Raw genomic sequence first — 12,890 nt, forward strand, 5'->3', positions numbered from 1 at the left:
TTTGCCTCCCTCTGTTTGTAACTATTCATGTATTTTTTTCTTTCCCTTCCCCCATGGCCTTCTGTTAAGTTTCTGAACTTCCACGAATGAGTGAAAACATGGTATTTGTCTTTCTCTGACTGACTTATTTCACTTAGCAAAATGTCCTCCAGTTCCATCCACATTGTTGCAAATGGCAAGGTTTCATTCCTTTTCACTGTGGAGTAGTATTCCATTGGGGGGGGGGGGGGCACATCATCTTTATCCATTCATCAGTTGATAGACATTTGGTAGTAACCCAAATCTTGATTGTTGGAGGTGAAGGGAGAGCTCCATGGGTGTGTCTATATATCTGTCAAAATGCATGGAATTATACACTTTAAATAGATGCAGTTGCTTGTATGTAAATTGTTCCTCAATAAAGAGTTTTATAAAATAAGAAAAAGGAAAAAATCTATTTCCAAAATAAAGCTCAAAAGATGTATTTAACAGCAAAATAGGCAAAGAAAAAAATGGAAAACAAAACTAAGAAATTCTCCCCAAATCCTCTCAGGTATGAAGGAAAAGTAGATATATATAGAAATACAGAACCATAACTTCTGTGAGTCCCAGAAATTTCCTGGGGAAGGCAGAGGAGGAAAGACATAAATCATCAGGTTCACTAAGTGTCAAGCAGAACCAATTAGTGGCAAACAGACAGACAGACTTAGACACATCCTATTGAAATGTCAAGAAATCCTAAACACTTCCAAAGACAAAAGCATATTCCTACAAAGATACATAAATCACATAAAGGTGGAAATGGATTTTTCATCAGTGACATAGATGCTAGAAGATAATGGAGCACTAGCTTCAAAGTTATAAGGAAAAAGACTTTGAAACATATCCAGCCAAATCAGCTTTCAAGGAGGAGTGCAAAAGAAATTTTCACACATGAAAGAATTCAATGTTTACTACTCAAAGACCTTCTCTGAAAAGAAAAAAAAAAAAAGGACCTTCTCTGAAATAATTAGTAAATGCCTTCCAATATAATTTTAAAAGCATCCAAATATGAGCTTTAAGAAACAATGATCAGCAAAGGAAACAATACATGTGACTTTCTGAAAAATCAGCAATCTGGAACTAAAATATATGATTTCAACACAGGAAGCTGAAAAGGGAAGTGAGAGACAAGTGAAGCAAACAGTAGCTCTGTCTTGATAGGGAAAAGAAGATACAAATTCTGATTAATTCTAAATAAGAAGAAAAAAGTGATAGTTTAAATACATCAAAAATGTACAGGTAACTCTAGAAGAAAAGAAAATGAACATATGACCTCCAAACAACTATGGAAACAAATCAGTTCAAAAACAAAGAAAAAAATATGGCAAATACAAAACAAAAAAGGACAGGAATGAACACAAATACATCAGTAATCACTAATAGGTCAAATTACCCTTCTACAGAAGAAATTTGATTATATGCTTATATATTATATATACATTTAAGATAACACAAGTAGACTGAGGTAAATATATGGCAAAACACACACCAGAGAGTCCTATCATAAAGAGTTGGATGCTTTAAGATGAAAACAGCATTCAGTCAAAAATACTCAAATCAAAATCTTAAGCACCTCACTGGAGACGGATATACCAGATAGAACAGGTGACATATTTAGGAACTATGATAAGTTAAAGTCAAACCTTTTTTTTATTTATTTATTTATTTTTTCAACGTTTATTTATTTTTGGGACAGAGAGAGACAGAGCATGAACGGGGGAGGGGCAGAGAGAGAGAGGGAGACACAGAATCGGAAACAGGCTCCAGGCTCTGAGCCATCAGCCCAGAGCCCGACGCGGGGCTCGAACTCACGGACCGCGAGATCGTGACCTGGCTGAAGTCGGACGCTTAACCAACTGCGCCACCCAGGCACCCCAAAGTCAAACCTTATATATCAAGACTAGCACTGCACTTAACAGGGACTACTTTGCTCACATGAGAGGTGCCCCTCCAAACAGCTATCTACCAAGGAAATAGGATTCACAACTCCCATCTTACACTCACTTGCCATTATACATTCACTGACCAATTGGTGGGTAGAATCACTGGCACCATTTATTTAACAGACTTGAAATATATATACTTGAATCTGGGTAAGCAAAATGAATTCCTGAATAATGCTACTCCACGTATTAAGCAAATGTTAACAGAAATTAAGTACAATACTAGCAGACTAAATAAAATTCAAAACAAAAAAGATTAAAAGGGAATAAAAAGAAACTGTATCATGAGCATAAAAGAAGTAGAACTGATGTGATCCTAACAAATGCTTCAAAAATATTAAAAACAAGGAGAAACTGACAAATCTACACAACAATGTGAGAATGACACAGGTATCAGAAATTTGTACTCACACACACACACACACACACACACACACACACACACAAAATAAAGGTATAGAGGATTTGAATATAAAGCTAGTAAGGTGAATCTATGAAACATAAATAACCCTATCAAAAAAAAAAAAACAAATACACCTTCCTTTCAAATACCTAAAAACCATACAAATTAACTGCACAAGCTTAAAGAACCTCAAACTCCAAAGAACAAAAACAAACCACATTCACTTTCCACAATAAGTCAACATTATGAATTAATCCAACAAACACAAAGAAATAAATCTCTCCACCTGAAAATTTTTAAACCCACTTCTTTTAACTCTGAAATAAAAGAAGAAATCAAAACAAAATTTATTTTTGGATGAATGACAATAAGAACATTATGTATCAAAATCAGTAAGATACACCCTCCATGGTACCCGAAGGGAAATTTCTGGCCTTTAAAGTTTATCAAATGGATGCAAAAAAGAAAACCTGAATAAAAAGGGAAATGTCACACACAATTTGAAATGCTAGAAAAAGAATAAATTAGATCCAAAATAAGCAGAAGGGAATTATTAAGAACAAAAGCAAGATGTAGGGGTGCCTGCGTGGCTCAGTTGGTTGGATGTCCAACTTCTGTGCTGACAGCTCAGAGCCTAGAGCCTGCTTCAGATTCTATGTCTCCCTCTCTCTCTGCCCCTTCCCCACTCACACTCTCTCAGAAATAAACATTAAAAAAAGAAAAAAATGTTTTAAAGAGATGTAAATGAAATTAGAAAAACATGATCATCATGAACAACACCACAGGAGAGCTGACCAATAACATCAAGCTTTGAAAAAGCCATTAAAACAGACAAATTTCTGGTAAGTATATCCAAGAAAAAGAAAGAAGATACAGCTTTTCTTTAAAAAAAAAAAAAAAGAAAAATCAAAGATAAGAGTATGTAACCAGAGACTACGTGAGTGTACAATTTCATATTAAGTTTAAAATGTACACCAGAAAATTAGCAAGAAAAAATAGAGTACAAAAAGTGGCTCAAAATAAGATCAAAACACAAATCAAAAGCACTGAAAACTTTTAAAAAAGATGTGAAAGATCTTTCACCCAAACAAGAACAAAAAAGCACCAGGCCTTAATGGTTTCCAGGCAAACCTTTAAGAGCTTCTAGATTACAGAAAAATCTAAAAAGATTCCTAAGTCATTCTAACCTCATATCAAAACTAGAAAAGAGGGGCACCTGGGTGACTCAGTCAGTTGAGCATCCCACTCTTGATTTTGGCTCAGGTCATGATCTCAGTTCGTGGGATTGAGCCCCATGTTGGACTCTGCAATGAGTGTGGAGCCTGCTTAAGATTTTCTTTCTCTTTCTCTCTCTCTCCCCCCCCACCCCACTCCCCACATTCTCTCTGGAAAAAAATAAACTAGAAAAGAAACATCTCACAACAAAATGCATTAAATTACTAAACAATGTCCAGTTGTGCAGTAAGAGTAATTAACCATAGTCAACAGATATTCTTCTCAGGAATGCAAAAAGATGGTTTTCACGTTAGAGTCCAAAAATAACAATACTTAGCGACAAATCTTAGTACTAAATATGTACAATAGCTATTAAAATAGTGTACTGAAAATCAGAGCAGCGGAAAGATTCCTGTTCCAGGAAAAAACACTGAGTATTATTAAAATGTCAATTCTCCAAGTTAACCTAACAATGTCAATGCAATTCTAATGAGAACACTACGGCTGACTCCCCAGCAGCCATTCCACCTCAGTCCCAGGCAGGGACAGTCCTGAATTTTTTTTGCACCTACAAAAATTCCATTCCCAATGACAGGCCTGACCCAAACTGGCACAGGTCATGAAAAGTCTGTCCCTGGCACCTATAAGAAAAGTTTCTTCACTCAAGAAAGCAATAGTGCTAAACAGGATTGAAGCAAGGAGATTAGGTTCCTATTTTCCGACCTGTAGTGCCATTTTTCTTTAAATGTTTATTTTGAGAGAGAGCAAGAACGAGAGTGGGCATATGCTCAGGCAAGCAAGCAGGGGAGGGGCAGAGAAAGAAAAGAGAGAAAGAGAATTCCAAGCAGGCCCCGCACTGTCAGCGCAGAGCCCAACTCGAGCTCATGAACGCTGAGATCATGATCTGAGCCAAAATCAAGAGCCGTAGGCTTAACCAACTGAGCCACCCAGGCACCCTGTGCCATTCTTTTAACCATCAACTTTAGGAAGCCACCAACCTGTAATTACCACAGACACAGCACTCCACCAACAAACATATCACATCAATAGGATTAGAATCTTGAAGTCTGGGTGACTCAGTGGTTACGAGTCAGACTCTTGATTTCAGCTTAGGTCATGATCTCACAGTTCATGGGTTCGAGCCTGGCATAACGCTCTGTGCTGGGAGCGTGGAGCGCCTGCTTGGGATTCTCTCTCTCCCTCTCTCTGCCCCTCCCCTGCTCTCCCTCTCTCTCTCAAAATAAATAAACTTTTTTTTTTAATAGGACTGGAATCCGAAGGTCTGGACAAACCTAAGACCAATGGAAGATTTTATAACGCTTAAAGCAAATTAAGCTTTACTCCCATTTCCTTAGATTAAAAAATTTAAACATTAACATATAGCTATTATGTGTTAAATGATTATCTATTAACACTCAAACACTCTATTAGGCACTTGACTGCATAAATTTATTTAATGTTTGCAATGATCATATAAGGCAAGTACTATAATCATCCCACTTTACAGATTAAGAAACTGAAGTGCACAAGAGTCCAAGGTCACAATCAAGAAAAGGCAGAGGTAGGGACTCAAACCCAGATTTCCTAAATCCTTTCACAAGCATTTTCAACAAGTGTCTATACAAACCTAAGAGCACAAAACACACACCCCTGAGTTAATAAGAAAATAAAATTAGGAGTTTAATAAAAATCACATACTTTAAAAAATTAGGAGGATCAACAATATATAAAGAAAAATAAGGAGTCTTAGGCAGAGCTCAGTTCATATGCTTGTTACAGACTTTAACAGTTTCTGGATTTTTCTCTGTACTACTCATCAAACGATTTACGTACCCAAGAACTGAGAAACACTGAGAAGCACAGGAGGTCCATTAGACACATGTTCTCTGATAATGGCTGAGAGAATTATGCCAGGCCATATAACTGTTATTTCAAAACATTCAACTGCCCAAAGGGATTAGATTCCCATCACTGACTGCAGACTGCCTCATATACTATAACATAATGAATACTGGAATAAGCTTTCTAATCTTTGTTCAAAACACTGTTTCTGGTGGGAAAAGGAACTTCTGCTATACCATCACAGTCTTCATATCTCACCAACAGAATACTTATTCATCACTTCCAATTACTGAATTATTCCATTAATTTTCACAGATATTTTAGTCTGTTTGCAACCCTTCACATATATCCTGGTATTAAGGCCTCCAAGGCACTCAGTCTAGACAATCTACACTTGACTTAGAATTTAAACTCTGGGGGCGCCTGGGTGGCGCAGTCGGTTAAGCGTCTGACTTCAGCCAGGTCACGATCTTGCGGTCCGTAAGTTCGAGCCCCGCGTCGGGCTCTGGGCTGATGGCTCAGAGCCTGGAGCCTGTTTCTGATTCTGTGTCTCCCTCTCTCTCTGCCCCTCCCCCGTTCATGCTCTGTCTCTCTCTGTCCCAAAAATAAATAAACGTTGAAAAAAAAAAAATTTAAAAAAAAAAAAAGAATTTAAACTCTGCCTCACAGGTTATTTATGTAAAACCATCTGTAGCACCACGTCTGTCTCATAATAGGTCTCAACAACTGAAAGGCTTTCAAATGGGAAATAAATGGTGTATAAGAATGGTGTATAAGAATGTGCTGTTTTCCAATACTATGAACCACATCTTTACCATACCGATGTGGTTAAGATATTGCAAACCCAAATCTCTGGGCCGATCTAGAAAGCAATCCTTGGCATCAATTAAAAGGCCTACTTTAATAATATTCTTGGGGCGCCTGGGTGGCTCAGTCGGTTGGGAGTCCGACTTCGGCTCAGGTCATGATCTCGCAGTCCGTGAGTTCGAGCCCCGCATCGGGCTCTGTGCTGACAGCTCAGAGCCTGGAGCCTGTTTCTGATTCTGTGTCTCCCTCTCTCTCTGACCCTCCCCCGTTCATGCTCTGTCCCTCTCTGTCTGAAAAATAAACGTAAAAAAAAAAATTTTTTTTAATTAAAAAAAATAATATTCTTATTCTCAAAATAGTTTTAACTTGGGGACTAGATGCCTATATAATATTATATATTATCAAACCAGTAGACTCAATAATAAATTCTACATTTTGGAAATATAGACCGACAAAACCTAATAAACTACTAGAAAACTAAAGATGGCTTCCACTTTTAGAAAGCAAACTTTAAGCTGTTATTTAGAAGAGAAGTTTTCACATGCTGGTCAGTCTCGCTGACATACACTGAGAAAGAACATAATAAACTGAGAATGAACAGTGCCTGAAGATAAAAATATCCCAAGGTATGAACCTGAAAAAACATTCACCAGGTTATAAATTTAAGCCTAAGAAACATCACTGTTCTTCTAAATGGCCAAAATAACTATTCTTTTCTGCTTGATAAGGTCCTAACAGCCTACAGTCTATTGCCTTGTTCCTTCTCTCTCCTTTTAACATGTGTTTAAGCAAAAGATTTTTTTTAATGTTTATTTTGAGGGGGGGGGAGGGGAGGGGGAGAGGGAGGGAGAGAGAGGGAGGGAGGGAGAGAGGGGGAGAGAGAGAGAGAGAGAGAGAGAGAGAGAGAGAGAGAAATCATTTGCACACATGCAGGGGAGGGGGAGGGAGGGACAGAGGATCCCAAGCAGGCTCTGCACTGATCGGGGGCTCAAACTCAGGAACCATGAGATCATGATCTGAACCAAAGCTGGACACTTAACCAACTGAGCCACCTAGGAGCCCCTAAAAGATTTTTTTTTTTAAGTTTACTTATTTCTTTTGAAAGAAAGAGATCACTAGCGAGGGAGGGGCACTATGAGTGCAGAGCCCAATGCAGGGCTCAAACTCATGAACCAAACCGTGAGATCATGACCTGAGCTGAAATCAAGAGTCAGGCAATTGGGGCTCCTGGGTAGCTCAGTTGGTTAAGCGTCCAACTTCAGCTCAGACCATGATCTCACAGTTCGTGGGTTTGAGCCCCGCATTAGGCTCTGTGCTGACAGCTCACAGCCTGGAGCCTGCTTCACATTCTGTCTCTCCATCTCTCTCTGCCCCTTCCCCACTCACACTCTATCTCTGTCTCTCTCTCAAAAATAAATAAAAACAATTAAAAAAAAAAAAAAGAGTCGGGTGATTGACTGAGCCACGCAGGTGTCCCAAAAGATTTTTAATAGCATACATCACTTCTCCTTTATGGTACCCCCTAGATAAAAAAGGGTAGGGATGCTAACACTGTTTGAACCATCATATTACCTAAATACACATGGCCCCTAAAATAACATACTGTACCATTTTACACAGCTGCATACTTGGATTATTTTTAGGCCCTGCTTAATGCTTCACATTCTTTGAACAACCAAAGTGAAGGACCATGTTTACTTTGATTTCATTTAGACTTAAAGTTGATAAAAAGGTTAAAAAGCATCCTCTCCCATTCTGTACCTCAAACATAGGCTACGAAGCAACAGAAATCTTTTTACTGAGCTCCTAATGGGCAGTCTTCCCTAATTCCCTAACTGAAGATGAAACACTGCACCTAATAAGGGGCAGTCTCCCAGGGCCCCAGCACCAATTCCTTTCTGCCAACACTGATGCTCCCCAAAAGCCAAGGAAAAGCAACCATTTGCTAAGCTGGCATTATCAAGCTACAAAAACTTTTTTTTTTAAAGAGTTTTAAGTTTATTTTTTTAGTAATCTCAACACCCAATGTGGGTCTCAAACTCACAACCCCAAGAGTCGCATGTTCTACCAACTGAGCCAGCCAGGGACCCCTAAAAGCTTTTTCTAAATCAATGGAAATTAAGGATATTCCACAACTAACAGGAGTCGAAAATCAACGTGTCCCAAAGATCTCCCTGGAGTGCTACAACATGCTTCATGCTTTGAAGTCACCTTCAAAAATCCAGCTCATCCACCAGCCACATGGGATACTCCCATCCCAGGTTCCACACCTCTAACACATCTGCTGCACATCTGGGACCCTTGATTAAAATGCATGTTCTCTTGTGACATGCCTGTATACATTTGTCAAAGTATACATTTTGCTGTATGTAATTATGCCTCAGTAAAACTTTTTAAAACTTAACAGATGCATTAAAAAAGCAGGAGGGGCGTGCCTGGGTGGCTCAGTTGGTTAAGCAATCAACTTCGACTGAGGTCTTGATCTCACGGTGAGTTAGAGCTCCGCACTGGGATCTCTGCTGTCACCATGGAGCCTGCTTCAGATCCTCTGTCCCCTTCTCTCTGCCCCTCCCCCACTCATGCTCTGTCTCAAATAGAAATAAACATTAAAAAAAATTAACAGGTGCATGTTCTTAGACTTGTTTGCAGACCTGAATGGGTTTTTGGTGGTTTTTTTTAAGCTTCTAAGTAATTCCATGTAAGAACCACTGCTCTGGGTTACACTGCATGTACCTTCCCCCACTCAAAAATAGGGAAAGTCAAGAACACTGGGTCTGAAAGTCAGACACCTAATCACACAGATCCATTATTAACTCACTACATGCCCGTGGACAAAGGAAAAATTTCACTGACAGTTTCCTCTTCTGGAAACTAGGGATAAAAAATACCTACCACATAGGGTAACTGTGAGACTTCAATGATAGATTTTTAACATATTTGACACAATGTCTAACACAAGTAAGCAGTACATTACCATCATTAGCATCTTTGTTTCCATTTTTTTTTTTTTTTGACGTTTATTTATTTTTGAGAGACAGACCAGGAGTGGGAGAGGGGCAGAGAGAGAGGGAGACACAGAATCTGAAGCAGCCTCCGGGCTCCGAGCTGTCAGCACAGAGCCTGACGCGGGGCTCAAACCCACAAACCGTGAGATCATGACCTGAGCCGAAGTCGGACACTTAACTGACTGAGCCACCCAGTCACCCCTGGTTTCCATCATTTTAAATCAATCTTTACTTGGTATTTCTCTGTCCTGTGAGACATACTCTACCTAATCTAAAACTTTTAAAGAACTTCTTACACACAGACATGCCTAGCCTCATCCCTAATGCCTAAGTCTGGGATGGGAAAAGGTTTGAGAATTACACTGTACTAGGGAACATGTGTGGCAGAACATGACTATGACCAGGGTCCACAAGAATTCCTAAGATAAACTGAATAGCTCCTTCTAGTTTCAAATGACATCTAGTCTCCTACCTTTAGACAAGTAGTTTAAGGACATCAGAATGAAGCTCTCTAACCTCCAAAGAAAGATGGCACCACCCTATACCCAACTTTACCAAAGTAAATACGGAGATTTATTTAGTCTTTACTGAATTCTCTCAGAGGTGAAACCATTCTTGGAGGGTTCAGAAATCAAGAGGCTGCCTCTCCATCTAACAGGTGCACCCCCGGACAGTAACAGAAAAAACAAATGGAAGAAAGAAATAACCTTTTTGGCAGGTCTCATTACCTGAGAGATGGCTTTTCATGATTCATCAGAGAAAGCAATAAAGGCAACCATGACAAACATCAGACATAAAAACAAAAATAAATATATAAATAAATATGTAAATATATAAATCAATCCGACATGAATATCTGTCTTGGTTCCTTAAACGATATCTCAGGGACGCCTGGGTGGCTCAGTCGGTTAAGCATCTAATTCTTTTTTTTTTTTTTTTAATTTTTTTTTTTTTGTTGTTTATTTTTGAAAGAGAGAGAGTGAGTGGTAGAAATGCAGAGAGAGAGGAAGACACAGAATATGAAGCACGCTCCAGGCTCAGAGTTGTTAGCACCACATTCCACGCAGGCTCGAACCCACAGGCCATGAGATCATGACCTGAGCCAAAGTCAGACATTTAACCGACTGAACCACCCAGGTGCCCCTAGCATCCAATTCTTGATTTCAGCTCAGTTCATGATCTCCACGGTCTTAGCATGGAGCCTGCTTGAGATTCTCTCTCCCCTCTCTCCGGCTTGCAGGTGCACTCTCTCTCTAAAAATAAAAAAATAAAGACATCTCAAAACCACCTTACATACCACCCCCACCCCCCAATACAATCTAAACCAGAGTTTTCCACAGGTGTCTCTGAGCAGCTGTATGTAAATGATATGAGGAATTTGTTAAAATGCAGCTTCTTAGAACCCTCCCCAGACTCTGATTCAAAAAGATGGAGTTGGACCCAAGGAATCTGCATTTTTAACTCCCAAGGTCATTTTTATGCTCAAAATTTGGAAGTACTTCCACAGTAGCTAGAAATTTTCATCTCAAGTAAGTCTTGAACACAAAAGATAGTGATTATGCTTAGCTTTAGAGCAATGTAGAAACAGCTAACAGAATAGACACAATTCAATAAAGCACAGTGGTTGAGAGGATGTATGGAGCTGGCTTCCTGAATTTACATTTCTATCCCACTACTCACAAGCCATTTGACAGGGGGCAAATGTACCCCCGTTTTCTCATCTGTAAAATGGAATCAACAAGTTATGAGTACTAATGAGTTATTAAAGCTCTCAGTAGAGTGCCTGACCTCCGCAAACACCCAAAACACAATACTTATTTAGAAAGTGGGTGATGGGCATTGAGGAGGGCATCTGTTGGGATGAGCCCTGAGTGTTGAACGGAAACCGATGTGACAATAAATTATATTTAATATAAAAAAAAGTACTTATTTAGAATTCTTATGGTCAATGGCTAAAAGACAGCTGGCTAGAGGGCTGTGAATCTCTGAAATTTACAACCATCTCTAATGATGTAGTACAAAACCACTGACGTTTTGCATTGCTTAAAAATCAGGTGCTTCTCAAATAAAACACAAACCAGGTAACTGGTTCTAAACATGGTATCGATTGAGAGCAGTTAATCTGTTTTCCAAATTTCTTTCAAGACAGGAAAAGACAAAATAATTCAGACTCCCAAATTCTTCACAGCAAAACAGGGCTACATTTAACATTTAATCATCCAAATCATGTAAGATAAAGTACAGCAACCTGGTGGCTGGCTGAGGTACAAGACCATCCAATAAAGACCTCACTCTCATAACCTGCATTTAAAACAGGCTGATTTCCTGAAAGAGGAATTTGGCAACAAGACAAAAATCTAACCATATGTAAAATGTCACTAAATGATAAAGCTTATATTAGAGTATTAAGACAGTGGATACTTTCAACAGTAGCAATAGCTACTAGACTGAGGATGCTAACTGAAGACCTTTAAAGGGGTGAAAATGTATGGACTAGAACACAACGCAGGAAAAGAAGAAGCCTGGTAAGAAAATGGAGAAACCGATTCTCCAGAAAGAGCATGTGCAACTGCCAAGGCGAGATTCCCTCAAAATAAAAAGCCTTAATGCCCAGAATGCTACAGATCTGAATCGTGAGTATCAGCAAATAGATGCAAAGAAAATAGAGATATCTGGGTGAGAGATGGCCCGAATTCTCACGGGAAGAAAAGCAGCCAAAGCTTAAGTGCACAGAACACGGAATCCAGTTTTAGGCCTGCAGCAACTCAAGGGCTAGTTAACCATTTTCCAGGAAGGCCGAAATCTCCAGATTAAAGGGATTTAACGTCTTGGACACCGCTCTTTGGGACCCACGGAAAACAGACACGGGGGATTCAAAGGATTTAAGGGGAAAGGAGGCGGTGGAAATGAGTCAAAAGAAGCCTTCTCGACGATAAAATCATGTGACTCTCGGGCAAAGAATGCCCAAGGAGCTAAGGAGAGGAAGAAAGGGTCCTGAGTTAAAGACGCTCCACTTCCACCACCGTCAAGGGCGGACCACTGCGCCCGAGGTCTGGCTGGGGGCCGGACCCTAATGCCCCAAACTTGGACCTGAGGCCTCCAGCCGGGACTCAGCCCGTGCACCAACCTAGGACCACCGTGCGGGGGCACTGTCCCCACACTAGCGCGCGGGAAAAACGGCGGCCGCGCCGGAAGGGGGCAGGGCGAGCCGCGAGGACGACCCCCCGGGCACTTACGCTGCCGCTTCTTCCTGAGGCTTTCCACGCGCTGGCGGGAGGCCGAGGGAGCGCCGCTGTAGGAGCCGGGCCGGTTTCGCCTAATGCCCTCTGCCGAAGCCGAGGCAGAGGACCCGACTGGGGGCTCCGACGCGCTACTCGCCCGGCGCCGCAGCAGCTCCCGCCGCCGCCCATCAGGCCCTTCGGGCGCCGGCTCCCCCGCCGAGGCGGAGGTGTCGGCCGCTCTGCCGTGGCGCTCCATGGGCACGCCGAGCCGGCCCGCTCCCATCCGCAGCAGCCGCCGCTGCCGCCCAAGCCAGCCCCCCAGCGCCGAAACCCTCGTCGCCTCCTCCGCGGCAGTCCAGCCCAAGCAGAGGCGCCCCCTCCACCGTCCGCCTCTTCCGTTGCGCCAACGCGCAGCAAGCCAATCCAAATAGGC

At 41.0% G+C, this 12,890-nt stretch overlaps 1 protein-coding gene and 1 long non-coding RNA gene across 5 annotated transcripts in view; both read right to left on the reverse strand.

Moving 5' to 3' along the window:
• PANK2 (pantothenate kinase 2) overlaps positions 1-12,860 on the reverse strand; it is a 31,107-nt gene extending 18,247 nt beyond the window's left edge. For 2 of the 4 annotated variants that reach the window (XR_015249391.1, XM_086701766.1), the window contains exon 1: positions 12,473-12,860. Coding sequence is in view for 2 of the 4 variants with exons in the window: in XM_086701766.1 (XP_086557892.1) it covers positions 12,473-12,740 (268 nt within the window). In the remaining 2 variants the exon portion in view is untranslated. Of the gene's footprint in view, positions 1-8,666; positions 8,816-12,472 lie in introns of all 4 variants that reach the window. The other 2 variants (XM_086701767.1, XM_086701765.1) reach the window with 2 other exon arrangements.
• Positions 121-3,534, reverse strand: LOC147582662 (uncharacterized). Its single transcript, XR_015249390.1, has 2 exons — positions 1,908-3,534; positions 121-1,664 (listed from the first exon to the last, which is right to left on the reverse strand). It is a non-coding gene; the product is annotated as an uncharacterized LOC147582662 (long non-coding RNA).
• Positions 12,861-12,890: the final 30 nt, after the last annotated feature.

Source organism: Puma concolor, chromosome A3 (assembly GCF_028749965.1).
Source record: "Puma concolor isolate L17-30 chromosome A3, mPumCon1.1.hap2, whole genome shotgun sequence".
NCBI classification, from domain to species: Eukaryota; Metazoa; Chordata; class Mammalia; order Carnivora; family Felidae; genus Puma; species Puma concolor.